The sequence below is a fragment of the Narcine bancroftii genome, chromosome 14, assembly GCF_036971445.1.
Source record: "Narcine bancroftii isolate sNarBan1 chromosome 14, sNarBan1.hap1, whole genome shotgun sequence".
In the NCBI taxonomy this organism is placed as follows: domain Eukaryota; kingdom Metazoa; phylum Chordata; class Chondrichthyes; order Torpediniformes; family Narcinidae; genus Narcine; species Narcine bancroftii.
In genome coordinates, this window is record NC_091482.1 from 33,683,965 (window position 1) to 33,709,576 (window position 25,612).

Here is a 25,612-nt window from a genome sequence, read left to right on the forward strand (position 1 = left end):
AGAGACTGCTTAAACAGAAACCTCTTTTAATGAAACAGATGACAGGCTCCAACCTGAAGAAATGGCCACCATATTTTCAGGAGTTTAGCTTAGAGTAGTTTGAGCCAGTTTATGTTTGAAGTTTTACTGTATGTTTTATTTCAAAATTAGAATATGCTAGTAATTTTATGGTGTATCTTTATCTCACTTCATTTAGCCCCTCAACCACCAACCCCCACCCTCAGTCCAGAGACCCTTCCAGTTGAAGTTTGTATTTGTTTTGCATGAATTTGAAATATGTGCAATTACTTAACATACTGCCATTACTATTCTATTATCTGAAAAATTCCAAATTCTGAAAAACGTTCGGTCCCAAGGGTTTCAGATAAAACATTATGTACCTGTATTATTTTTTTACATTTTGAATAGTATATTTGAGGTGAAATGAAATAAGCTATTGAGTTTTTAAAAACTATCTAATACAGTAGTTTTCAAACTGCTCCCCTAAGCTCGCATTCCACCATAAACAAACCGTATCCTATATGTGCTCTTAGTAAGGGATTACTTAAAGTGGTATGTGAGTGGGAAAAAAAAGTTTGAAAATTACTGTGATTGTACCTGATTGATTTGTTATGTGCACAGTTTCATAACTCCATTGGAAATGGGCCAATGACAATTTTTCTCAAGCAAAATATTTCAGTAACATTTGGGTCAAGAGCAGTGGTTCTCAACCTTCCCTTCCCACTCATATGCTACCTTAAGCAATCCCTTACTAATCACGGTGCTTATGGCATAGGGATTGCTTAATACAGAATGTGAGTTTAGAGGGGCAGTTTGAAAACCACTGATCTAATACAATGTCTTGGGCATTGTAAATGATCCCACGCCTCCCTTAAAGTATTGACATAAAATAATCAGTTTCTACTATTAATGAGAATCCATTATACATACCTAGTGAGGTACATGTTCGTGGAATAACAGGAATGAATTTGATGTGTTTCTTTTATAGAGCAGTGGAATGCGAAAATTACTGAGTTGAAACAACAAGTGGAGAAACTTTTCAATGAAAAATGTAGTAAGTAATAATTTTACTGAAAAGAAATTGTTGAATTTTGAAAATGATGATGGCCTAAATATAGTCAAACTTCCAATAATATTTCAAACCTAGTTTATAAAAGTTGCACAATTTTCACCATGATTCATGATTAGAGTTATTATTAATGTCTTTGTAACTGCTTATGCATACAGAATACTGTGACATCTAGATGTTGTCCAGGGAACTGCACAGCACAGGAACAGGCCTTTGGCACATGATGTCTGAGCTGACCATAATGTCAAATTCCATCTGCCTACACATGATCCATATTTCTGTTCCCTGTATGTTCATGTGCCAGTTCAAATGTTCCTTAAGTGACACTATCATGTCTGCTTCTGCCATACCTTCGACAGTGCATTCCAGGAGCCTTCTATATTTATGTCTAATAATAAAAAAAACCCTGCACATCTCCTTTAAATCTTCCTCCACTCATTGTAAAACTTTGCCCTCCAGCATATCTATCTCTGCTTCCAAAACTCCAGAGAAAACAATCCAACGTTGTCCAACCTGTCATAACTAACATTCTCTCGTCTGGGCAACATCCTGGTGAACCTCTTGTGCATCTGCTCTAAAGCCTCCATATCCTTCCTGTAATGCAGTGATGAGAATTGCACAGTGTCCACTGTCTTACCATTTTCAATTATCTTCATCACCTCAAAAAAAAAAGTTAAGGTATCTGTCCCATATTAAGTAACTCCAATCCCTAAAAATGCTACCTCTTATATTTGGTTCACTGTGCTATAATTTGCTGGATTATCACTGTTGAGTAGAAAGAATACAAAGATCTCTGTCAATGCATTAGCAATTTCTTCTTGATAGTCTAGGATAGATTCTATTCAGGCCCTTGGAATTGTTCACTTTAATGTTCTTCAACAGTATACCACCACAATAATGTCTAGGCTCTAGAATATTAGTGTACTCACACTGATCTTATGTTTGTCATGTCCATCTAATCTTCTAGCAGGGGTGGGCAACCTCACAGCCCATCTGGCCCGCAGGTATCAGGATCAGGTCCGTGATCTAAATTTATCCATCCAGCGCTGCTGAAAATAATTGTAGCCAGCCATTCAACCACTGAATCACCATCCACCCACATATGGTAAAAGGTCGCCATCTCCCAGGCAATGCTGCAGTTTATTTGTAAATTGTATGATGAATGATTGTAATGTACTGTATTGATGAGACTAAGCTAAATTCAAATAGGAGCATTAATTACACTAGGCAACATTTTATTCCAAAAGTTTTCTTGCTGAAAAAAATGATATATAACTTCAAGGTGAACACAAAGATATCATGTAGAAAGGTGGAGAAACATTAAATGTGCTAAATTTAATAAAAGTTAATTTAATCGAATAATGTATCTGAGCCAATCTCTCAGGTTGACTGCAAATGTTGCACAACAAACATGAGAAGCCCAGGATTTGTCTTGGTCACTAATTTTACAAATGAAGTAGAGCTCATAGGCTTTCTTAATAAATGTAGTCATGTCGAGTCTTTGAGCCCTAAGTGTATACTCGCCATAGATATTACGAAATGCATCACAGCTGTTGCAACATGGCGTGGGATGGAAATGTGAAAATACGCCTATCCCAGCAGAACTAATCAAAACCGAACTAAAAGTAATTTTTAAAAAATTTCTTAAATTTAAAAACTTTGGGAATTATTCATTAATCGATATATTATGGGAACAAGGAAAGATTCAAACAACTAAGGAAACGGTTGCTGAAGAGGTTAGTATAGCAAAAGAAGTTGGGCCTACCTTAACGATGGAGCCTCAGGCTCAAGTTCCTCCTCTAAGAGCGACTCGTGCTGCAACTCCAAGGATTCGTATTACTCCAGCGCCATCTGTCTGGGGAGCCACAGAAAATGGCACTGGGGTTCAGAAGAAGACAATGGAACTACAGCTGTCACAGGAACAACTGTGCATGCATGAGAATTCGCACATGCGTACAGTTGAAGAAGCGGATTTCCTATGGGGAACAGCTGAACCAATTAAGCATGTTGTTACTAGTGTTACCAGTCAGACACAGATTCAATTAGATGTTGAATCCAGATCATATGGAAGCAATTCAGAGGGACAAAAGGATAAAGAGAAGGAAGAAAAAGCTTATGAAGAATTGGAGGGAGCAAGAGCAAAATATCAAAAAGATATTGATTCAAGGGATTGAAGCTGCACAATTCAGGGATCCTGAAGCCAGAACTCAAGCTCATGAACAAACCTCTATAATTATCAACCAAATTCAAGCCCAGAAAATTGAAGATGATAATCAGATTTATCGTTATGAAGGGAATGATGTAAAGATACAGTTAATAAAATGAAGTTTCTGTTATGGCATGGTATATACAAAGGAAAGAACTTTTACAAAAGGTTGATGTATTGGAAAATCATAGTTGCAGGAATAATATGAAGATTGTCAGATTGGTTGGAGATTTTGAAGGCTCTGATCAGGTACAATTTTTTCAAAAGTGGAAGTTCTGGGTCCTGAGAATTTTCCAAATGGACTTGAACTGGATAGAGCATATAGGTCAAAATGAAAGAAGCCATTCCTGGGACAAGCGCCACACTCGATTCTAATTAGATATCTATGTTATCAAGATAAACAATATTAAGAGTGGCTGTGCAAAATGCCTGAAAATATCAAGGTCCATTAAAAGTGGCAAACAACAAGGTATTTTTCTATGAGGATTTAAGTATGTCAATTGTGAAAAGAAGAAAGGAGTTTAAATCCTGCAAAATCATTATTCTGTAAAAAAGGACATAAATTCTCTTTCTGATACCCATTTGCATTTAGTGTTTTCTGGACAAAATCAATCACGGGTTTTTACTAATGAAGAAGCTTTGAAATTTTCGAATTCTCTTCTGAATATTAAACAAGATCAATGAATGGATGTGCAGAGTCAAGTCACTCAGCAAGTTTTGGCAAATTGACCCGAGAAGAAGCAAGTTGCAGATGTGGTGTCGAAGGAGCAAGAGTTGGTTTTGATCAGTGATGAGCAACTGAATAAAGACCTTGAAGAAGCTCTTTATACTTATAAATTAACCATTTAATTAAAGCAATGTATATACTGTCTGGGGGAGATGGACTTTTTGTCTTCTCCTGGAGGTGCATGCCATTTTGTGGCGAAAGCCACTTCCCACACAATAGAATGAAGTAGTTCTGGTTATTTTATCGGTGGTTTTTTTTCTTTCAGAGGTTTTTCAGGTTTTTTTCCTGGTTTCTTATATTCCTTTCTACTTGGAGATATCAAATGCAGTTGAAGGATTTTAATGGAGTGGGGGTGGTGAGAGTTCTTTAATTTTTGGATTGAAGAAATGGTGGTTAGTAACATATTAAATTTTGTAAGTTTTAGTATAAAAATGGGCTTAATAATACAATCAAGAGAAAAAAAGTTTAGGCTTGTATTTTAAAAAATGAAAATTGATATTGCTTTTTTTTAAAAAAAAAGGACATTTAACTGAGAGAGCATTAAAAATTAAAAAAAAATATATTGGGTAGGTCAAGTGGTAGCTTCATCGTTTAATTCTAAAGCAAGAGGGGTTGCTATTTGATTAATAAGAATGTACCTGCTAAGATTCACTCTGGTCCCAGATCCTGCTGGGACTTTTGTTTTGGTAAATTGTCAGATCTATTCAGAGATATGGACACTTATGAGTATATATGGACCTAATGTTGATGATGAAAGATTTATTCATGACTCTTATGTGTTTTGCTGAGGCTCATGAAAAGGTTTTAATTGGAGGAGGTTTTAATTGCTGTCCTGATCCAATTTTGGATTAAGTCACAGAAGGCAGTTAACAGGACTAAAGCTGCAAAAAGGATTTTGAATGAAAGATTTGAATTTGATAGATATTTGGTGAAGATTAAATCCGAAGGAAAAGGGTTATTCTTTTTATTCTTATAGGCATGATTCTTATTCAAGAATAGATAGATTTTTAATGTTGGCACAGTTACAAGGAAGAGTTATGCATGCAGAGTATAAAGCTAGGATTTTATCCGATCATTCACCACTTTTGACATCATGTTTAGTTTCAGAAAAGGAAAAATTGTTTTATAGATGGAGATTTAATCCTACTTTGTTGAAAAGGGTAAATTTTTGCACTTTTATAAGAAAAATTTATAGAATTAGAATTTTTAGAAATTAATCTTCATTCCGTGGATAATCAGTTTATTTAATGGGATTCTTTGAAAGCTTATGTAAGTTATTCAGCAAAAATTAAGAAGAATTATGCTAAAGAATTGGTTTATCTGGAAAAAGATAGTTTGGAAAAAAATTTGCAGAGAAATGTTTCTGATAAAAAGGCATTAATGAAAATACGATCCAGACTTGTAGAACTGAAAAATTAATTGAGAGAACTAAAGTATTATGAATTGGGAGAAAGTACATGTAAAGTTTTAGCTTGGCAATTGAAGGCAGAACAAACCTGGAATAATTAATGCTATTTAAAAAGAATTGTATGAAGATTACTTATAAATCTCAAGAAATGAATGATTTTTATTCTAATTTATACAGATCTCAGTTTAATAGTGATGAGGTTAAAATTGATAATTTTTTTGTTTCAAAATAATTTATCTACCTTGAATTGTCAAGATCAAAAAGATTAAGATGCTCCATTTACGGCAAGAGAAATTAATGAGGTTCTTAGTTCTTTGAAAAGTGGTAAGTCCCCAGGGTTTTCTGCCCTGAGTTTTATAAGAAATGTAAAGATTTATTAATGCCTCCTTTTATGGAGGTGTTGAAACAAGCAGTGGAAACCCATTCTCAAAGGAATCTTTTTAAAATGCACTCATAGCTTGATACCTAAGAAAGATAGAGATTTGTTAAAAATGGAATCTTCTAGGCCAATATTTTTATTAAACGCATAAAATTATTGCTAAAATATTGGTAAATAGGGTAGCTAGATATTTACCAAATTTAATTCATATGGATCAAACTGGTTTTATTAAAAAATGCCAATATGCGAATAATGTGGCAGATTGATCATTTTATTAGATTTATCTCAAAAGAATGGTGACTTATCAGTGGTAGTATATTTGGATGCTGAGAAGACATTTGATAAATTAGAAAGGAATTAGTCACTTAAGGGATTAGAAAAATTTGGTTGGATCTACATTTATTAATTGGGTTAAAACTTTATATAAAAATCTCTCTGCTAAAGTTGTATCTAATGGGCAAATTTCTTCTGCTTTTTCATTGTCTAAATATCAGGTAGACAAGGATGTCCTTTGTCTCCAGCTTAGAAGCTTTAGCAGAGTTAATAAAACAAGATTCTAAGATTAAGGGTTTAAAGGTTAGTCAAGAGGAACATTAGATTAATTTATTTGCTGCTGATGTCTTGGTTTATATGACAGATCCTAAAAATTATTTGCATCAATTATATATAAGACAAGAAGTATATGGTGAAATAATCAGCTTATAAGAATAATTGGGACAAAAGTGAAATTATGTCTTCGGTTAAAGGTGATTATATTCAGTATAGAGAATTTTCTCGATTTAAGTGGTCAGATGATATATCTAAAAAATGGTAAGTGATAGGAAAATTGTAAGGCAATTTTCATGATCAGCAGCCTAAAATCAATAAAATAGACCCAAAAGTGTTCAGGAAGCAAAGTTTTCATTGTCCGGTGTTATTGGAGCAACTTCCAATCATTCTCCACCTAGGCCTCCATAAACTGGCATTGTTTCAGTGAAAATTAATGCAAATAGCAACTTGTCTTCTATTTACACAGGTAATATTCTTATTATAAGCTCCTATTTCATTTAGTGGGACCATCATTTTAAGGGTTAATGCAGGCTGCAACCATCCACAATTGTGGTGAGATACTCTGGAAGAAGAGAGAGCAGTGGTTGCTTATTCAGGAAAAACATGTGGTGAGAGAGTCATGTGAGTGAAACAGGATTTTTCATTATTGATCTGATGAACACAGGTGGAGTGACTCTATGAAATAGACACTTCTGCTGATTCTCCCTGTCAGGGGAATTATTGAACCACTGTGACCATTCAAATGATTATTTTGAATGACCTAAATCTGGGTGAAGGAAGCAGGAGAATTCCTGCATTGGATTGTGACCATTGTAATGGTCATTTTGACTGATCCGTGCCTGAATTTTGGAAGCATCGTGGAACTCACACATTTCATTTCCCCTACGCAAGGAAGATGGGTGTTGTGACAACCGTTCGTAGGAAAGAACATTTCTCTGGAAGCAACTTGACAAGGATTCGTGAGCTTTCGGCTGTTCTAATCACTATTTTTTTGATGTGCACCATCAGTCAAAGCACACAGCTTTGTCATATTTAAAATACATATAAGATTGGTTCACTGCTTTTCTCAAATTCCTGAATTTTTGTCTATAAGCTCCTGGAACCAATTCATAAGCCTTAAGCACGATTTGCTTTACAGTCTCATCAGTAGCTTGTGGGTTGTAAGGGCAGAATAAGCCTGCTGATTCCTATTAATCATGCTTTGTAACATGAAGGACCAATGGTCTTGTGGACACTTTAAACTCTCAGCAACTTTCTTCAAATGCTGGAAATATTTATCTATCTCAGCTTCATCAAATGGACAACCGAACCTAACCTCCCTGTTTGTCACAAACCTCTCACTAGGAACAGAAGGTGGAACAACTCTCTCTCAAATTGCCCTTGCTTCTCTGCTTCCTCAGCCTCATCTCCTTTGCTTCTCTGCTTCCTCTCTTTGAAGTCTGTTTTTCTAACTCTTATCTCAAGTACATGTAGCTTTCTCCTCCACCTCAAATCTACGTTTTTCTAGCTCAATGTGTTCCTTTAACTGCTGTTCAAGGGATTTACTCTCTGGAAATTGTTCTAACTCCACCTCTCCAAACTTCCCCGTTGCTATATATTGTTCATCTATGACTCTCTGCATCTCTGTCTTTTTCATTGACGGTTTTACTGCTGCAAGTTCCAATTTTTGGGCAATAGTCACCAACTTGTTCCTTTTCGCCCTCTGCAAATCTACGGAGGATGGGCATCCCATTGCTACTTTATTTTCCCCCCACACATAAGCCTTTTAATTTGCTTTCAAATAGGAATTTAACCAATCAAATCAAAAATCAATCGACCAATAAGCTCCAATTTTTGGTCAGATCCCGGACAAATCCCCAATTTGTTACGTCGCAGACCAGCAACAAATGAAATTCACCACGATATATTTATTAATAACTACTAATACTATAACACATTAGTTAACATCCCCATCTATGACCAAATATACTTGGTCATACCCAAACCATTACAGCGTAGGCACAATTCTGGAAAGTAATTTCAAAGTTCAGTCTGAGAAATGCCAGAGGTAATCACAAACGAGGTGAAAGAGACTGAGTAATTAGACTGCTGAAAACTCACTAATCCATGTCAAGTTGCTTCCAGAGAAAAGTCCTTTCATATGAACAGTTGTCACAACTCCCCTCTTCCTTGCACAGTGGAAATAGAACACGTGCTTCCAAAACTCTGCCACGGGTCAGTTGAAATGACCATTGCAACGGTCATGATCCAATGCAGGAGTTCTCCTGCCTCCTTTACCCAGATATGGATCAATCCCAGTGTATCATAGATTTTAATAGAAGCGCAAAGCAGCACAATCACTTGTGACATTGTGCCATCGAATAAGTGAATACGAATAAAGAGAATACAAGAGGATGTGATTATAGCCTGTTCCTGAAATCAGAGCTGGGTGTGAATCTGGATTTGAACCCTGGCCCAAAGGATTTGACCAATTCCTACATGGTCCTTGGGACACTGCATTCTGGATTGAGTTCTGCCGACACCATGAGTTTCTCCAGCCTCTTATCAACTTGTTCTTTTGTTGCAGGTGAAGCTTTGGGTGTTTCAGAGCCAGTGAGAGTACCCTATGCACTATTTGAATCACATCCAGAAGATTTCTATATTGAAGGCTTGCCAGATGGTGTGCCTTTTAGGAGACCATCAACATTTGGAATTCCTAGATTGGAAAAGATTCTCCGAGCAAAATCAAAAATAAAATTTATAATTAAAAAGTGAGTTTACTTTTACTATTTTAAAAGTTAAATTTTTATGAATGGTTCACTCTGTGGTATTGTGTATAAGAACAGTGACATAACTATGGAACCCCTTTTTTAATTCTAAGGTATAATTCAAAATAGATTTTAAAAACATGATATGCACTTTTTTGGCCCAAAATTTTGCCTGTGGGAGGTTCGTTATCTGCAGAGAAGCTTGTTTAAAGATTTAAATACTGCTAATGCTGCAATATTGCAACACTGCTTGAAACACTTGGATTTCTGTTGTACACATGGACACTTGTGTTCCCTTGATGGTGAAAACAGTCCTGACATTACACACCCACATAGCTGGTCCTTAGAATAAGAAAAATATAAGAATGAATTAACATTGTCACAAATTTAGTCATATGACATTCTTCGCTAATTTTCTTCACTGCTGATTTTCATCGTTGATTGTTATATCAGTACCAAGAGTTTATTCAGCTCATTTATTTTCATAGTACTTCATACATTAGCTAAAATCTCTGTTACACTCCTTTCTGTAGTATCTGCATTGTAATTTTAACCTTCCTCTCAAATTTCAGATATTTTATAGTCCATGGAAAAAAAATCTGTTCTCTCCCCAGAAAAAAAAGTATAAATTCCTCATTTCAGAGACATTAGACCTGCTGCAATGACCTGAGTTCCTTCTTGACCTCCAGTGCTGCTTTTGTGAAGTTTGCAAGTTCTTTGGATTTGTGGATTTGCTCTGGTTACCTCCAAAGACCCAAAGTATTGATGGTTACTGCTGCAAATTTCCCTCTGTTTAGCCGGATGGTAGGAGGTTCGTTTTTGTGGGGTAAGAGAGGAGGTTGTGGAATTGAGAGAAAATACATTGTAGGGAAAATGGGATTGTTTTGCAAGCAGTAAAGACTTGATGGGACGGATGACCTCCAGTGCAGTAATCAGAATAAGAAATAAAAGTTCAGTTCATGCTGCTGTTTCTATCCCATGTAAACAAATGGTGCATAAGCTAGCTGGTTCTGAAATGCTGTCCTGATGACCTTTTTAAAAACTTGTGTTGTCAGAGCCCTTTCAAACACTTCTAAATAGCTAATCATCCTCAAAATACAATATTTTATAACATTATTTTAAAATTAAGTTAACCAATTAATTAAAATGGAAAACCTGCATTAACTCCTCCCCCACTCTTCCATGCAGGCTGACTATAGCCATCATAAGGTTGAGGGGATGGATACGAAAAGCATCCATTCCCTTAGCTCAGTATCTGATCTTCGTGTTTCTGCTTTCCAAACTGCTGGTAATAGATAAATATAATTCAGCTCATTATATAAACATGTTTCAACTAGTTTTGCAACTAATTCGAAAAATTAGGTTTTAGAAAGCCTGAGATTGTAAATCGGAAGATATAATAAAATGTACATCATTATGAAGAAGAGAAATCTTTCAGGACAGTGACATTTAATTTTGGTTTGCCTATATTTTAATGCTTTTATTAATGTCCTTGACATTATTCATGACAATGAACAAAAGTTTATTTTTTGAGGGAGAAATGATTAGTGCATAAGTGTAGGTGTGAAAGATTAAGCAGACTGTCCAGTTTGGCCACAGAGTGAAATTAGAAGCTACAAAGATTAAGTTTTTCACATTGCAGACCAGATAACTAAGCATAAGTTGGAAGGGAGAATTGATCTCAGAAAAGAAGAAACGAGGATTGTGAAGATGACTTGAGTGTTTCTGGATTGGGGAATTGACTTGTCCATGAACTATAAGACCTACAGGGGTACTGTTTAATTGTTTAATACATGTTTAATTGTTTGGTGTTTTGTTCATTATTTTTGGTCTTCAATTTGATTATGCTTTCTCGGGGACATCACCTTATTGATGATCCTTGAGCCAAATTCTGGCATAAATTACACCATATGATTTTTTTACCTGAAAAGCTAACTTGTAATTTGTTTTCACAACAGACCTGATTTGTTTCAAACTGCATTACAGGAAGCTGCCAAACGACCCCTGAGTGAGTAAATTACTACCCGCATTTTCATTCATATAATGCGCTGAAAATCTTAAACTTTTTATGTAAAAATATTCTTGTATAGCTCGCATACACATATAGCGTGTGGATGTAGTAGTGTTCGGTCCCATCCAGCACCTTCATATTATGTCCTATAAAAGTTTTTTTTAAATTAAATGATACATGCTCAGATAACATTATCAGTCTGTATTAGTTCTCACCTGCATTGAATCTAGCCTAATTAGTATAAAAGGCCCTCGCATTTAGTGCTCCTGTATTGTATTGTGAAGGGTCGTGGCTATCTCATGACAGCATTACCCACTACCTAGTCAGAAGACACACCGTCTGCCAATCATGTTTGGCCCTGCTCCACCCATTAATGAACACCTTGCCATTGGCCAGGAGGGAGTGCCTGAGGAGTCTAGGTCTCACCACCACCCATCCCCCCTATTGCACCCAAACCTCTGTATGACCCATCACCATGTGGTTCCAGGTCCACAGCAGAGAGGAGGGGGATGAGGATGACTAAGTCATAGGGAGGCATGCCTGTGGTCACTCTGAGACCACAGAGATCTGGATTTCTTCCCAAAGGAGCTAACCATGTTGGCGGATTGGTGCCGCCAACAACCAGCCAAACACCTGGCCACATGGCTGCTCAGGCTGTGGAATGAGGGGGCCCCCAACTTGAACCTCTCTCATCAAGAGGCAAGCGCCCTGGGGAGCCTCTCTGACAAAAGCATCAACAATGCCAGACGGGCGCCATAACCAGAGATCCGGGAAGGCACTACCCTGTAGTGACTGTGGTGAAGGTCTTGGTACCCCACCATCCTGGAGTGAAATCTACATGGGTGTCCTCAATGGAGTATGATCAGTGAGGGTACCTGGGTTGATAAGAGTGTGAGCGCTGGTCAATGCCATCTACCAGGGAGTCTGCGACCATAATTGTTTTAGAAAATACCTGTGTGCCCTAGCAGGATACCTGGTCACCACGCGCACCCCAATTTAAGGCCAATGGTCCTGCCCCTCATGGGACCAGCTAATAGGAAGACTGTGCAGGATGCCATCACCCTCCTCAGAGGACGAATACATGCAGCGGGGGCACACACCCAGGTCTGTAGGGCAGAGGCAAGGGCTGGCCAGCATGGATGGGATCTCAACCTCTGAAATTTATGCGCTGTGGAAAGAGCTTTGCCGGGGACAGGGGGTGAAATCTTGCCAGGAGATAAAGTCCAGGGCTGCCCTCACTGACAGTGCCTCTGCTCCTCCCCCACTCAAATCAGACTGTACTGCCTTCAAAGCTGAGCTCAGAAATCTGCTAAGACAGGAACAGTCCCATCTCTGCCATCTTCGCCCATGGGGTGGCAGACCTCAACCCCCCTCCCATAGGATGAAGGCCAGAACCCCTGATGCATTTATTCTATTGCCCTCTCCCATCCTTGATTATTGTATGTAGCCGGTTCGTGTTATGTGTGCGTGTGTGTGTGTTCATCCCTGCTGTGATTTTCCCACATTCATCTGTAAATTGTACGCATGTTTCATTGCCACTACAACTTTCCTATGCTCACTATAAATTGTGCGTGTTGTTTATTGCTGGTGTGCCTTTCCCATGTCCGCTATAAATTGTGCATTATTATCCCCGTTACCATTTTTTCCCACATCCTTCTTTTGTAAGTAAAATCATTTATTACAAAAACTGCATTCAGAATCCTTGCTTTTGAGACCCATTGAATCTGTTTTCTCACTCATAACAGCCCCGCACACATTACTTTTGAAATCTAGAGTACAGATTTTTAAATTTTTTAATTTAGGCACTATAACAGGCCATTTCGGCCCATGAATCCATGCTGTCCAATTTACACCCAATTAACCTACACCCCTGGTACGTTTTGAATGGTGGGAGGAAACTGGAGCCCCAAGAAAAAACCCATGCAGACACGGGGAGAACGTACAAACTCCTTACAGACAGCTTGGGATTCAAAACCTGGTCCTGATTTCTGGCGCTGTAAAGGTGTTGTGCTAAACTGACAATGCGAGTCTAATGCAAATCTTACACTGCTAGCTTCAAACTGAAAGTGGTTACCAGTGCAGAAGAAACTGGCAAGAGAGCAGCAGCAAGAAAATTTTGGCAAATCACCCATTTGCGCATGATGGAAAGAGAAAGATGAGCTTGAGAAGATGAATCCATGAATACACACTTCATGGCCCCAAAGCTAAACAGCCCCAGTTAGAGTCTGTCTTGAAGGAGTGGGTTCTTAGTCATAGAGACAAAATCAGGCTGAATCTATAGTCACCATTCAGATGAAAACAAGACTACAGGCATGTGAAAGAGGCATCCCAGATTTCAAGGCAGGTTTCCCCTGGATATCAAAGTTTATGAACCGAAACGGATAGTTGGCATGAACTGGAACAAAAAAAATCATTGATTTTCGTCACTTTGTCGCCAATGAAATATATGAACTTAAAATCAAACCCGCGGACGTCATTAACATGGATGAAGTCTCAATGGCTTTTGACATCCCTGTCACAAGAACTGTGGCTGCTTCTGGAACAAAAAACTGTGGCCAGAACTACGACCGGACATGAAAGGTTGTGCTTTACTGTAGTTCTTGACCTGCTCCTGTGAATATGATCATGATTAAAAGAGTAACATTGTCGCGAGAAAAAAAGGTCCAATAATGTGATTCCGCACTGTTACAGGGAAGGTTGAATGGACTCCATTGTTACGAAACTGTGGGTGGAAAGGTGTTACAATCCTAGACCAGGCATTTTTTTTCTAAAGAAATCATGACTCATATTTGATTCTTAACAGCTCACAAAGAACATTCCACACAATACAAAAAATTCTGTTGGCGCCCACATTGCAGTAATTCCTGGTGGGTTGATAGGTAAACTGCAGCCACTCGATATTTCTGTTAATCGTCCATTCAAGTTGTTCGTCAGATCAGAATGGGAGGAATGGATGCAGAACAGTACTCATGAGTTCACCTCAGCTGGACGCTTGAAAAGAGCAACTTATACTGAAATTTGCGAATGGGTTGCCAGAACAATGCTGGATGATACCACAGTGGATTCAGAAAATCCGGCATACTGATGATGAAAGCAGTGACAGCGATGACCGTAACAGAAGAATGGTTGCAGACCGTTTTTCAATGAAGAGAGTGAACAATCCGACTTTGAAGAATTCAAAGGAGTTATGGATGATAATGAAGAAAACAAATGAAATACATCATTATTTTACTTGTTTTTTTTTAACATGTTCAGCATTTTAACTTGTTATATCAGATTTTATGTTATTTTCCAAGTCATGCAATTAAAAATAAATTTTAACTTAGAACCAGTTGCTGCACAAATAAGTTCAATTTTATATTCAACGTGTAAAAAAATAAATTCTTGTATAGCGCACAAACGCATATAACGCGTTGGGTTATCCAGTTTCTAGAAAATGTATATAATGTGTGTGTTACATGTGCAAAAATATGGTAATCAAAGAGTATATTTTAGTGCTGTTGATGAGTAGGAGATGCTGACCACACTAACCTAGTGATCTTAAGACGGCAGACTGCAAGAATAAAGGTCGAGTTTACTCTCAGATTACCTAATTTGTTCCTTATAATATTAATCCATTATTTTGGGATGATAGTATAAACCTGAGTCCACACATGGGATATAGTAAAACTCCTTTAGTTTTCTAAGAGACACAGTAGCAGACCCTTCCAGCCTACAGGCCCACACTGTACCAAATGCAAACCCTGTGCATTTTTGGAGGATGTGCAGAAACCGGGGCACCTGGACAAGACCACGTGATATGGGGAGAATGTACAAATTCTTTGCAGTGCTGAAATCGAACCCAGGTCTTTGATACTGTAATAGAATTGTGCTAACTCCCTACCAACTGTGCCACCCTAAAACTGCCAGGTTTAGAACTTTAGTGCTGGACTAGCAGTGAGTTGACGGTGAGTACACCAAACATCACCAGTTTTATTGGTAATTAGTGGTGTCCTTTAAAAAGTATGGGAAGCTAGATGCTGTCATTTGTTTCATCTCTTTCTTTTACCAGACCAGATGATGAATCATAGGGATTTCCAATGGTGAGCCAGATTCAGAACCTCAAAGTTATCAGAGTTTTTGGATTTTTAAGATATTTTTCAAACCCATTTATTCAAAGGGATATCAAAACAATGCTGGAAAAGCTAATGGGTCAAGCAATATGTAGATAGAGACAGACAGTTGATGATTCAGGTGGTTGGCATATGACAGCATCATGATAGAAAGTCATTGAGTCATATCTCGCAGGAGCATGCCTTTTGGCCTTTGGAGTCTGCCAATTACCAATCACCTATTGACCTGAAACATCAGGCCTGTTTCTCTTTCTGTAGATGCTGGCCGACTTAAGTATTTCTAGTGTTCTGTGTTTCCATCATGTGTAGATTTGCTTTTCAGTTTCAGAACTTGTGGCTAAAGCATGCAGAACTGATGATCGTAGGTGGATGACCTTTAATAACATTGGTATGGCTTAGTGTTGGTTAATTATACTGTTCACTTAGATTTTCTATTTAAGCACACATTATCTAAATATATATACCATATATTTTGGCGTATAAGTCGACCTTCAGATAAGTAAGGTCCCCATTTTCAGCCTCATGTTCATGGTTTTATCATATATCGGGCATATAGGTCGACACCTCCCCTCCACCAAATTTCTGCAAGGTATGTGATGGAGACTGTGTCCCAGCCCCCCAGCAACTACCCAAATTTTGTTGCAATACCCCAATCACCAAGTAACAAGGTTGTAAATTAAGTAAGCAAGTTTTTAAAACCTTGGCTTCTGACTGGGAAGATGCCAAATGGTGCTGGGTCTAAGTCTTCAGCATTGGCTGCAGCTAGAGTCGCCTACCAGGCAGGAGTGGTGACCTCGGGCTATACAATTGTAAAATGTCTTGGGTTATGGCTGCGCCCGGCAGTGGCGAGGTTTCGGGGAGCGGCGGCACTGCCATTGGGGAAGTGCTTCAGGTCGTCTTATACACCAAATCTACATCGGGAGGTGATTTGAGTTGAATTTAAGCTCTAATTTTTGTATCTGGTGTATGTTGACCCCTGTTTTTTGAGTGATTTTGGAGGGTTTCAAGATCCGTCTTATTCGCCGAAATATACGGTTTTCAGTAATTCTTTTGTCATTAGTGTTAAGAACTAAGGTAATGACACCCCAGAACATATATAGTTGTGTAATTCATCATAACTCACCTAAATTCATTCATTGACTTGACCTGAGCAAATTAAATACTTGAATTTTCTCGCTGGTGCACTGCATATTTTAAATATGCAGAGAATCCTTGTACTCAATACCATTAATTCTGAATGAGGAAATTTCTTCATCTGTCATGGACCACTCCTTATTTTGAGATGATAACCCTGGTTCTGCACACCCATCTAGGGGAGTTATTGACATCTGCCCTATCAATCTCTGAGAATTTTGTAAGTTTCAGTATTTTGGTGCCTCACATTAGTAGAGCAACATGGTAAAGTGTCTCTCATCATGAAGGCACTTGTAGCACACCATTTGGTGGTTTCCAGAACATGTGAGTAATATAGTTTCTTGTGTCAAATAATTAATGCTGAGTTAATGCCCTTGGGTTTGTTGAATAGCACTGGATTTCCAGTCTTTCAAACAGTCTCAACTAATTTGGGTTGCAGCAATGTTTGAGCATTAACATTGGTCATAAATATTGCCTTGGCAAGAAAAGTATCGGTTTTTTGGTTTTAAATGGCAAAGATTGGACATTCTTTAATTCTTCAGTTAAGATCAGGGTCATAATAATAGTTGTAACTTTTTGTCTCTTTGTCCTCCTTTAAACAGCAAGGTCACAAACAGCCTCAGAAGAGAAAACCTCTGAAGTGAAAAAGGCAATGACTGCTACTCCAACTGTTGCAGGTAACTGTTGAATCTACCTCCACTGTTTGTATTTGACAGTTAAATGTCTTTTTAACATTAAATATTTCTTCACATTCTTGTATGTGTTGTTTGCATTTCTCAAAATATCTGGTTTCACAAGCATGGTATTACTGACGTGGAGGCTAGTGAATGTGCTGTATTCAGTGCGTGTCTATTAAGGAAATTAATCAGCCAAACTCTCAGAATCACAGAGGGTTGCAGCACAGAAAGAAAGCTACAGTCTATGTCTAAGCCATTTTGCCACCAGATTGCCTGTAACCTTGTAATTATTCCTTCGCCACATATTAATTCAGCTCCTTCTTGAAGGCCGCAGTTAAACCTGTCTTCTCTGCTGTGCCAGCTAGAGTGCGTTCCAGATTCCAACCATGCTGTGATTTTTGAAAAGTTTTTTTTTATTGTGTCTTTATTCTCTTCCCCTTTGTTTTTGTATCTCTAGTGTTTGAACCCCTTCAGTGGCAACAGTGTCCTACTATCCATGTTGTCCAGCCTTCATTTTGCACCAGATCGTTAAGCTTTCTCCAATGAAAACATTTCTACCCTCTCCAATTTATCCTTATCACTGTAGGGTCTCAACTCTGGAAACATTTAAAAAAATCTCTTGTGGATGCTCTCAACTGTCTCCACACTTTTATCACGAGATGACCAGAATTGAACATTGGACTCCAACTGAGGTCTGACCAATGTGTTTTAAAAGGTTGAGCATGACTTCCTTCTTTTATACGCTTGATACAACCGAAGATTGTGTATGCCATTAATTGGCTTTCTAAAACTTCATTTCACTTTTGATGACTTTTTCCACAATATCCCAGGTTCCACTTTACTTAAACGCCTTTTTAGAACAGAATCCTCATTTCTCTGCATTAGATGTCACCTGCCACACACTGATCTCTCCATTCCACCAGCTTGTTTATATCAGTTGTAATTTATCACTTTATTGTTCACAGTGTTGCCAAGTTTTAAAATCTAAATTTCAAAGTTTTAAACATTATATTTTTTTGAGATTTAGCCATGCAGAACAGTAACAGCCCATTTCAGCCCACAAGTCAGTGCTGCCTAATTTACACCAATTAACCTACATCCCCAGTATGTTTTGAATGGCGGGAGGAAATTTGAGCCCCTGGAGAAAACCCACACAGACACTGGAAGAACATTCAAACTCCTTCCAGACAGTGTGGGATTCACACTCTGGTTCCATTCGCTGGTGCTTTAAAGGCATTGTGCTCATCGCTACGCCAACTGTGCTGCCCTGGTTGTGACTTACGTTGCCAAGCCTCGGACATTAATATTGATTTTTTTTTAAAGTGATTCTGCACTATTTTCTCCAGACCAAAAAAGATAGCCATTCGCTATGATACTTTTCCTGAGACAAACCTGTATCTGCTGTCTGTCTCTGTCCTTTTTATGCCATGTCTTTGGTGGTAAACCTATCATACAGCATCTTCTCAGAAGTCTTCTGGAAGCCATATACACCAGATTAATTACATTATCCTCATTAGCTCTATTGATTATCTCAACAAAACACAATTACATTGTCTAAACCTGACGTGCTCTCACAAATCCACGCTGACTTGCCTTCATCTGTTTGACTTCGTGTGACTAATAAACAGGTTCTGCATTAAAGTTTCTAAAAACCTCCTCATTGAAGTTAACCTTCCCTCTTTTGAACAATGGAGTCATATTTATCACTTTCCAGACCTATGGAATCACTGTATCCAAAGAGCATTGAAATATTATGACTATTAAGATTTCATCCATACTTGTGCCAAAAATCCTTGGTTTCATCACATGCAGTCCCAATGATTAACATAACTTGTTCACGTAACTGAGCAGTGCGGCCTAGCGGTTAGTGCAAATCCTGTTCAGTGCCAGCGATAGGGACCAGACCTGGGCCTGGGTTTGAATCCTGCACTGTCTATAAAGAGTTTGTACTTTCTCCCTGTGTCTTCAGTGGGGGGGGGGTCCACTTTCCTCTCACCCTTCAAAAATGTGCCGGAGTGTAATTTAGGCAGCGCGGACACGGGGCTGAATGGCCTGTTACAGTGGTGTATTTCTAAATTAAAGAAAATTTTGAGAGGAACTGAGAGAAGTTAAAGAGCGGTACTGGGATTACACCAATGACTTAATGAACATTGTAGATTTGAAAAATGACTAATCTTTCAATAATCACATAATATAGAGAGAATGGGAGTTTAAGCACAGAACAGTGAAAGCTACACATTGAGAATTTGACAATACAAAATTAAAATGTAACAGCTAATTAACATTTGAATGTTGTAATAATAATGATTGGCACCTTTCTTGAGTAGATTTTGTCTATAATGGCTTACTACACTTGCATTGGTAAGATGGCCAAGTAAATAGTGATGGACATTTTGGCTCCAATTGGTATATTGCATGATGAGATGATCTATCTCATTCTCCTCTCATTACAGAATTTTATATTTCAATTCTTTGTATCTATTTCATTTAAATGGGAGATCTGATGGTGAAATCGTCTCTTAACATTTCTGAATGCAGGTTTAAGAAATCGAGCTGGTGCATTACCAACTGCAACAGGTGTTGAAGACCTTAATATCATTCAAGTGACGGTCCCAGGTAGGATGCAGTTTTTTATAGGTTTGATTGCCAGATTTTCTGTCCCATTTAAATTCAGATATTTATAAATGCCTTCAATTTCTGTTTCTTCTTTATCCTAATTTTGGTGTAGCATCTTTAGATTTGATTTGTTTCTGCATGTACAAATCCTTTGTGGACATTAACTGGTTAATTGTGGATTTAAAAGTGTTGTAACACAGTATTTCAGATGCAGATTTTGCTGATTTACTGTTTTTAATAGAAATGCTGAGAATTTATCATTGAAATGCATCAGGTAGAACAGCTGCCGAGAGGTAATGGTTGTGGTGGGGGGTTGGTGGCATTTGTTTCAAGGAGCAAAGAACAAGTGGATTAGCTGTCACAACAATCTTTTTATTATTAGTTCAGGATCCAGGAAAGGGTGCAAATTTCACCTCAAGATTACACAGAAATGGGTAAGGAGTATAGCCGTGATCATTAAAGAGAATTTAATCAGAAATCTTGGGCATTATCTCACTGATGGTAGATATGCACTGAAGTTGACGAATGAAGTGGCAAGTACTTTAGTTATTCCGCCGTTGCATTTGAGACCTTTATTTTTTTTCAGATGGTGACAATGAAAAAGTGTCCAAGGTGGAAAAAGCCCGACAACTGAGAGAACAAGTAAATGAGCTGTTCAGCAAGAAATTTGGTAATGTTTTGATATAAATGTTTAAAAGTTAGTATCATTGCTTGTGTCATAATTGGATTAGATGCTGCTTTGTAACAGAAGACATGAAAGCAGGCTTTTAAAAGTAACTTTTATTGCAGGTGAAGCAATTGGGATGAATTTTCCAGTAAAGGTCCCTTATAGAAAGATAACCACGAACCCCGGTTGTGTAATAGTTGATGGTATGCCTCCAGGAGTTCCATTTAAAGCACCTAGTTACCTTGAAATAAGTGCCATGAAAAACATCCTGGAGTCTGCAAACTTTATAAAATTTACAGTTATAAGGTAATGTGTTTTGAGGATTTTTTTACTGGAATATTTAATCAAAAATGTGTTGCATAACATGTTTATGAATTGTATTAGTAGTGGGGAAAGAACTGTGCGATGATGACTGAGAGTACATTGATGCGGTGTACCATAATGGCAGGATGCAAATTCTGGTTTTTGCAATGATAAATTCATGACATTAGTTATGCTTATAGGTAAGATGTTAGGAATAGCACACATACACACAAAGCAAGGTCACTGGCTAATTCCCTAATTATTTGGGAATCTGGTGAGAATCTAATTGGGCTATAGCTTGTCGAATAATTTAAACCTTGAGGAAATGAAATTCTTCATGTTTTTGCATGTAATTAACAGGTGTATTTTCCTCTCTTACAGACCTTTTCCAGGCCTCCTGATTAATAACCGTAAGTAGGGGAAATATTTCACTAAAGTGAAATTACTCTATTATTTGAGGTGCAAGTGAATATGTAGACTTTATGCCTGAATACTTAGTTCTTGAGTGAATAGTACTGACTGTCTCAGTCTATTTCCTTGCTCTCTAGAGCCAGCTGATCAAAGTGTAGCAGATGCTCCAGTAGTGCCGTCAGGAGCAACGGCATCTGTGTTACCCACTGCCTCACTGGTACCACCTCCAACACCTGTGCTGCCAACTGCACCACTGGGACCACCTGCTGCACAAGGTGAGTACACCATTCATCTCAATTAATTGAATTAAAAGTTACTTTCCAGATCCTCTTTATTTCGTTCTTTTAACATTGACTGCAGGGCATCAATGTCCAGAAAAAAAAACTATTGTTATTAAGGCTTATTTCACAATTGGTTTCAAAAAAATCTGGTGTGCATTAAAAGTAACAAATGAACTGTGGTGACACAATTTTACCATGATTGAATTGTCCCACAAATATACCTGATGTCCTGTTGTACATTTCACTGATTTGAATCTGCTTAGAATCATTATAATATTCTCTGAACTGGCTTCATATCTGTAAACTGTGCTTATTAACTTTCCCAGTTACTATTTTTGTCTTTTATCAGTTTCAGTAAACATTGTTTTGAGTAGTAACGTTCTTTTGCTGATTTTTTAAAAATCTCTCAAGCCTTTTCAGATATTTTAAGGACATTTATATCCTGTATTTTTTTTAAATGTGCAATTCAAATGTAATTTTCTTCCCACTTGTTACAACAGTGCATGTTATTGGACATATTTATGATTATAGATGATCTTAATTGCTGTTTGGTAACATCCGATCTACAGTATTGGAAGATACAAAATTAACATTTCTTCACTCAGAAGTTAGTGCAGACAGAGAACATTAACTTCTGCATCACACTATCTTTTCTGATCAAACCAACCTGATTTTATTCCTGTAATTCATTGAATTGTTTGGTTTCTGTTCTACCAGATACATCTCAAATACAAGAACTGCCTAAAATAAAGGAAGAGCCAAACTCAACATGGTAGTAGGAACTCATAAGAGTGCAGTAAGTTTAGCTTTCAGTGGGCTTTGCAGCCAGCTCATTAAGCACCTAGCGAGCGGTTCCTGTGTGCCATTAGCGTCTTTGGTAGGATTTCCTGGTGTGATCGATTTATCACTAATAATGGCCATCTCTTTGTAAAATGGCTTCCCCACCCCTCCCTTTATAATATATTCTCTTTGTACCATTTAAGCTTTGCATGCTCAAATTTTTTTTGTTCAGTTAAATTAATTAAATTTTTGGTAGCATTATGTCAGAATTAAGTTGCCACCTATAATTTTGCAGGAAAGTGTATACTTGATCACACATGGAAAATTTGTAGGCTTTGATAAATTCCCTGCTGCAAATAGTCCAAAGTCCAAAAAATAGATTTTCCTCCAAAAAAAATCTCAGATTAACAGAACATTTAGAAATGCTGTTTTTTTAATTTGACGATTGAAACACAAAACAGTGAACGTAATCAAACTGTAGGATAGTTTACAATCATTTGTTTTCTGATAGCAGTTTGTGGGACTGCTGATCAAGCTCTTGCTAAATCTGTGGAGAATATTTAAAAGAATCAAAGATCTCCCAGTATCTGGTTCTGTAGTGGTGAGATATTTAAAACTGAGATTGTGTGCACAAAAGTGATTGTAAGACTAGAAATACTATGACTGTGGTCTTGCATAATGAATATTATTGCTGTTGAATAGCTGACTTTATTGGGGACTTTGAAAAGGAAAAGCCAGAGTAGTTTTTCTGGTTGAACTTCGTAATTCATTTAATTTTGATTTTCAAAATACGTGCATTTGTTTCTCACATTAACAAATGTACCTTCAGACGTGACTGTAGTAAAGTGCCTTTGCATAATGAAATCTTTTTAATAACTAAGAAAATTAAGTTATGATTAAGAAATGAATAAAAATATTTGAGATCATCCAATTGTGAAATTGGACAACTTAATTTATTAAAATTATTCCCAAATTTAAGGAAGAAAATATTTCCAAAGTTTCAGATCATCTCTTTGAATGATTGGGGAATTTAAATTTGTGATGTAGTTTTAAGTAAAAGGGAATTCACTGGATTGATGGAACAGAAGGAGGTGGTAATTATTTCCTTTTTATTGGTGATTTGTTTCTCTCTTGTTCCTTTTGCTGCTTCAAATATGTCATCTATCTTGGCCATTTTTTTTAATGCTTTGAAATATTTGTCTAAATTTATCTGTACATTTACAATTTAGATGTGAGCCTTGCTTGTCTTGTGCATGGCATTAATAATTTTTCCCTCAAAATTGCAGGCCATGATGTCAGTCTGCGTGACAAATCTCAACCTCCAGAATCATCAAGTGTGGAGGTGTGAGCTTCAGAAAGCTTGGGCATCATTGTATTATAACTGTACAACATAGGAGAAATGTTTGCCTATATCCTGACCTTTTGTACCATTGAAAAGATTTTTTTCGTTTTTTATCAGCACAAGAGAATTGCTTCTGTGACATTCACCAACTTTTGTCTCCATTGGTTGAGGGAGTGTTCTGTACATTTGACTTGTCAACCAGAATACTTTTATTAAAGTGAAGTAAAATACTCCTGTTTGTACTGGTGACACCATTTATGTTGAATGTTTGTAATTTGGCACTAATTGGTTTGTGAGCTGACTCATGTTAGAGACAATATTTTTGATTATTGTAACTAATTATGCTGAAATTGTGCCTCCAACCACCCTTGCCCCCAAAAGTTATATAATGTACCAACAAACAATGAAAATGAAAAATCCAAATGATGGATAGTTTGAATATTTTCTCATTTCCAGGATTCTGTGATCTGTGTAATCCATTGTTGGCATGGAAGATTTTAGTAACATTATGCTCAGTTAATACATCAGTTAAGGAAAATTGGAAGGTTGGTTTTGCATCATATAATAACATTTGGTTCATTTAATAAAATGAGAGATGGGGAGAGATGATTGGAAAGCAGGAATTCAAAAGATGCAAAAAGGACGGATGATTTTTTAAAAAAATCAAGCGTAGAGCAACAATATAATCCTTACCAATGCAACACCTGAATCGTTGGAAGCAGTGAATATGATCAGAAATTGTAGATACTACAAGTATGTGGTCAAAAAAAATTGTGTTGTCAAGCTTTAATTTAGCTTTGTAAAAGGAACACAGTAATTAAAAATGGCAAACAAATGTTAGATTAAGATCGTGTTTTGGGACAATGGGAGGTGCTGTAAGGACACCTATTGAGCCTCTTGTTCTTTTAATTACATTAGTGGGAAATTAATGGAATGCAACCCAACTTGAAATAATAGAAAAAAAAGTTCTGAAGCTTCCAAATGTTCTGTTTTGAATTAGTACAGCAACTTGTTAACATGTCCTTTAAAGCAACCATTCTCCACAGGGGCCATCTGTCCTCATTTGGGGTCAACACATTAAAGGGGGTGGGAGGCGTGGTGGGCATGGACTGAAATCGGAAAGCTTGCACAAGAACATCAAGCTCAAGGATCTCACTAAATTTTTCATTTTATAACAATCATTTTTAAAAGTTATTTTTATTCAAGTTTTTACATCCTGGAGTTTATGCTCAAGGTCCCTTATGAATCACTATGGACAAACCATTGCGCTCCAAGAATCCTTTGTTTTGTAATTTATATGTTCATGTTTTCTTTTCCTACATATTCAATAATCATGATTATCCTATTTGTTTGTTCTGGAATCGCAAGCCACAGTTGTTATACTCATAGAAAAGCTTTTTCTTTTCACCTCGCGTAACTTAAATATTTTTTGGTTTTTATATAATTGGTAGGAAAGAAGTACAGAAGAATCCACCTAAATTTGACTGCTTCACAGGGAAGTGGATCCATAAATAAGCAGAGTCCTAAGGGGGCCAGAGCCAAAAAAATGTTGAGAATGTCTGCTTTAAAGTACAAAGGCACAAAAGTAAATATTTAGTATTACTAATAAATTAAAATTTCAAAAGAGCTGGTGTTGGTATTGGAAAAATTAAGTCATAAGCAAATTTGAGGTGAAACTGTGATCCATTGGAGAAGAGTTTGGATATTTAAACTTCACCAGTATAAACTGTAATTTCATTTGGTAGGGAAGGATTTGACTAAACTGGACTAATTTGGCTTTCTCTTTCTATATGTCTGAGAAAACAATTGTTAAGTAATTGTTCTGTATGAGCCAAATTCTTAGTTGCTTTGAAATCCGTCAAAAGGCGGCAGATCCATTTATTTAGGTCACTAATTTCATATGGCTCACACCATCTCCTAGCAGAGCAACCTGTTTTCTTCCTTTTCTATCAATTCCCTATTGGCTATTCTAAAATATTAAGGGCTATTTTATCATAGCCATTTAGCCTATTACCATATCCTTAGCATATGGGAAGAAGACAACGTCTCGTGGAAATTATAGGAATTTTGGGGAGAGTGCAGAGGGAGGTCAAATTGAAACCATTTCCTGGGCAATGAGGAAGCAACACTAACTGCTGCACCTCAATCTGATTGTTTTAGAGGCTGCATTATGATTAAATTTGAGCATGTAAT

At 37.2% G+C, this 25,612-nt stretch overlaps 1 protein-coding gene across 11 annotated transcripts in view; it reads left to right on the forward strand.

Annotated features, from left to right (window-relative positions):
• Positions 1-23,862, forward strand: part of LOC138749418 (general transcription factor II-I-like) — a 188,504-nt gene extending 164,642 nt beyond the window's left edge. For 8 of the 11 annotated variants that reach the window (XM_069910710.1, XM_069910708.1, XM_069910709.1 and 5 more), the window contains 11 exons: positions 989-1,054; positions 8,905-9,088; positions 11,044-11,093; positions 15,531-15,596; positions 16,945-17,019; positions 19,558-19,635; positions 20,222-20,305; positions 20,425-20,608; positions 20,987-21,015; positions 21,154-21,291; positions 23,364-23,862. In XM_069910710.1, the coding sequence (XP_069766811.1) occupies positions 989-1,054; positions 8,905-9,088; positions 11,044-11,093; positions 15,531-15,596; positions 16,945-17,019; positions 19,558-19,635; positions 20,222-20,305; positions 20,425-20,608; positions 20,987-21,015; positions 21,154-21,291; positions 23,364-23,425 (1,016 nt within the window). In that variant the 3' untranslated portion in view covers positions 23,426-23,862. Of the gene's footprint in view, positions 1-988; positions 1,055-8,904; positions 9,089-11,043; positions 11,094-15,530; positions 15,597-16,944; positions 17,020-19,557; positions 19,636-20,221; positions 20,333-20,424; positions 20,609-20,986; positions 21,016-21,153; positions 21,292-22,014; positions 22,094-23,363 lie in introns of those variants that run through there. The other 3 variants (XM_069910706.1, XM_069910713.1, XM_069910716.1) reach the window with 3 other exon arrangements.
• The last annotated feature ends 1,750 nt before the right edge of the window (positions 23,863-25,612 follow it).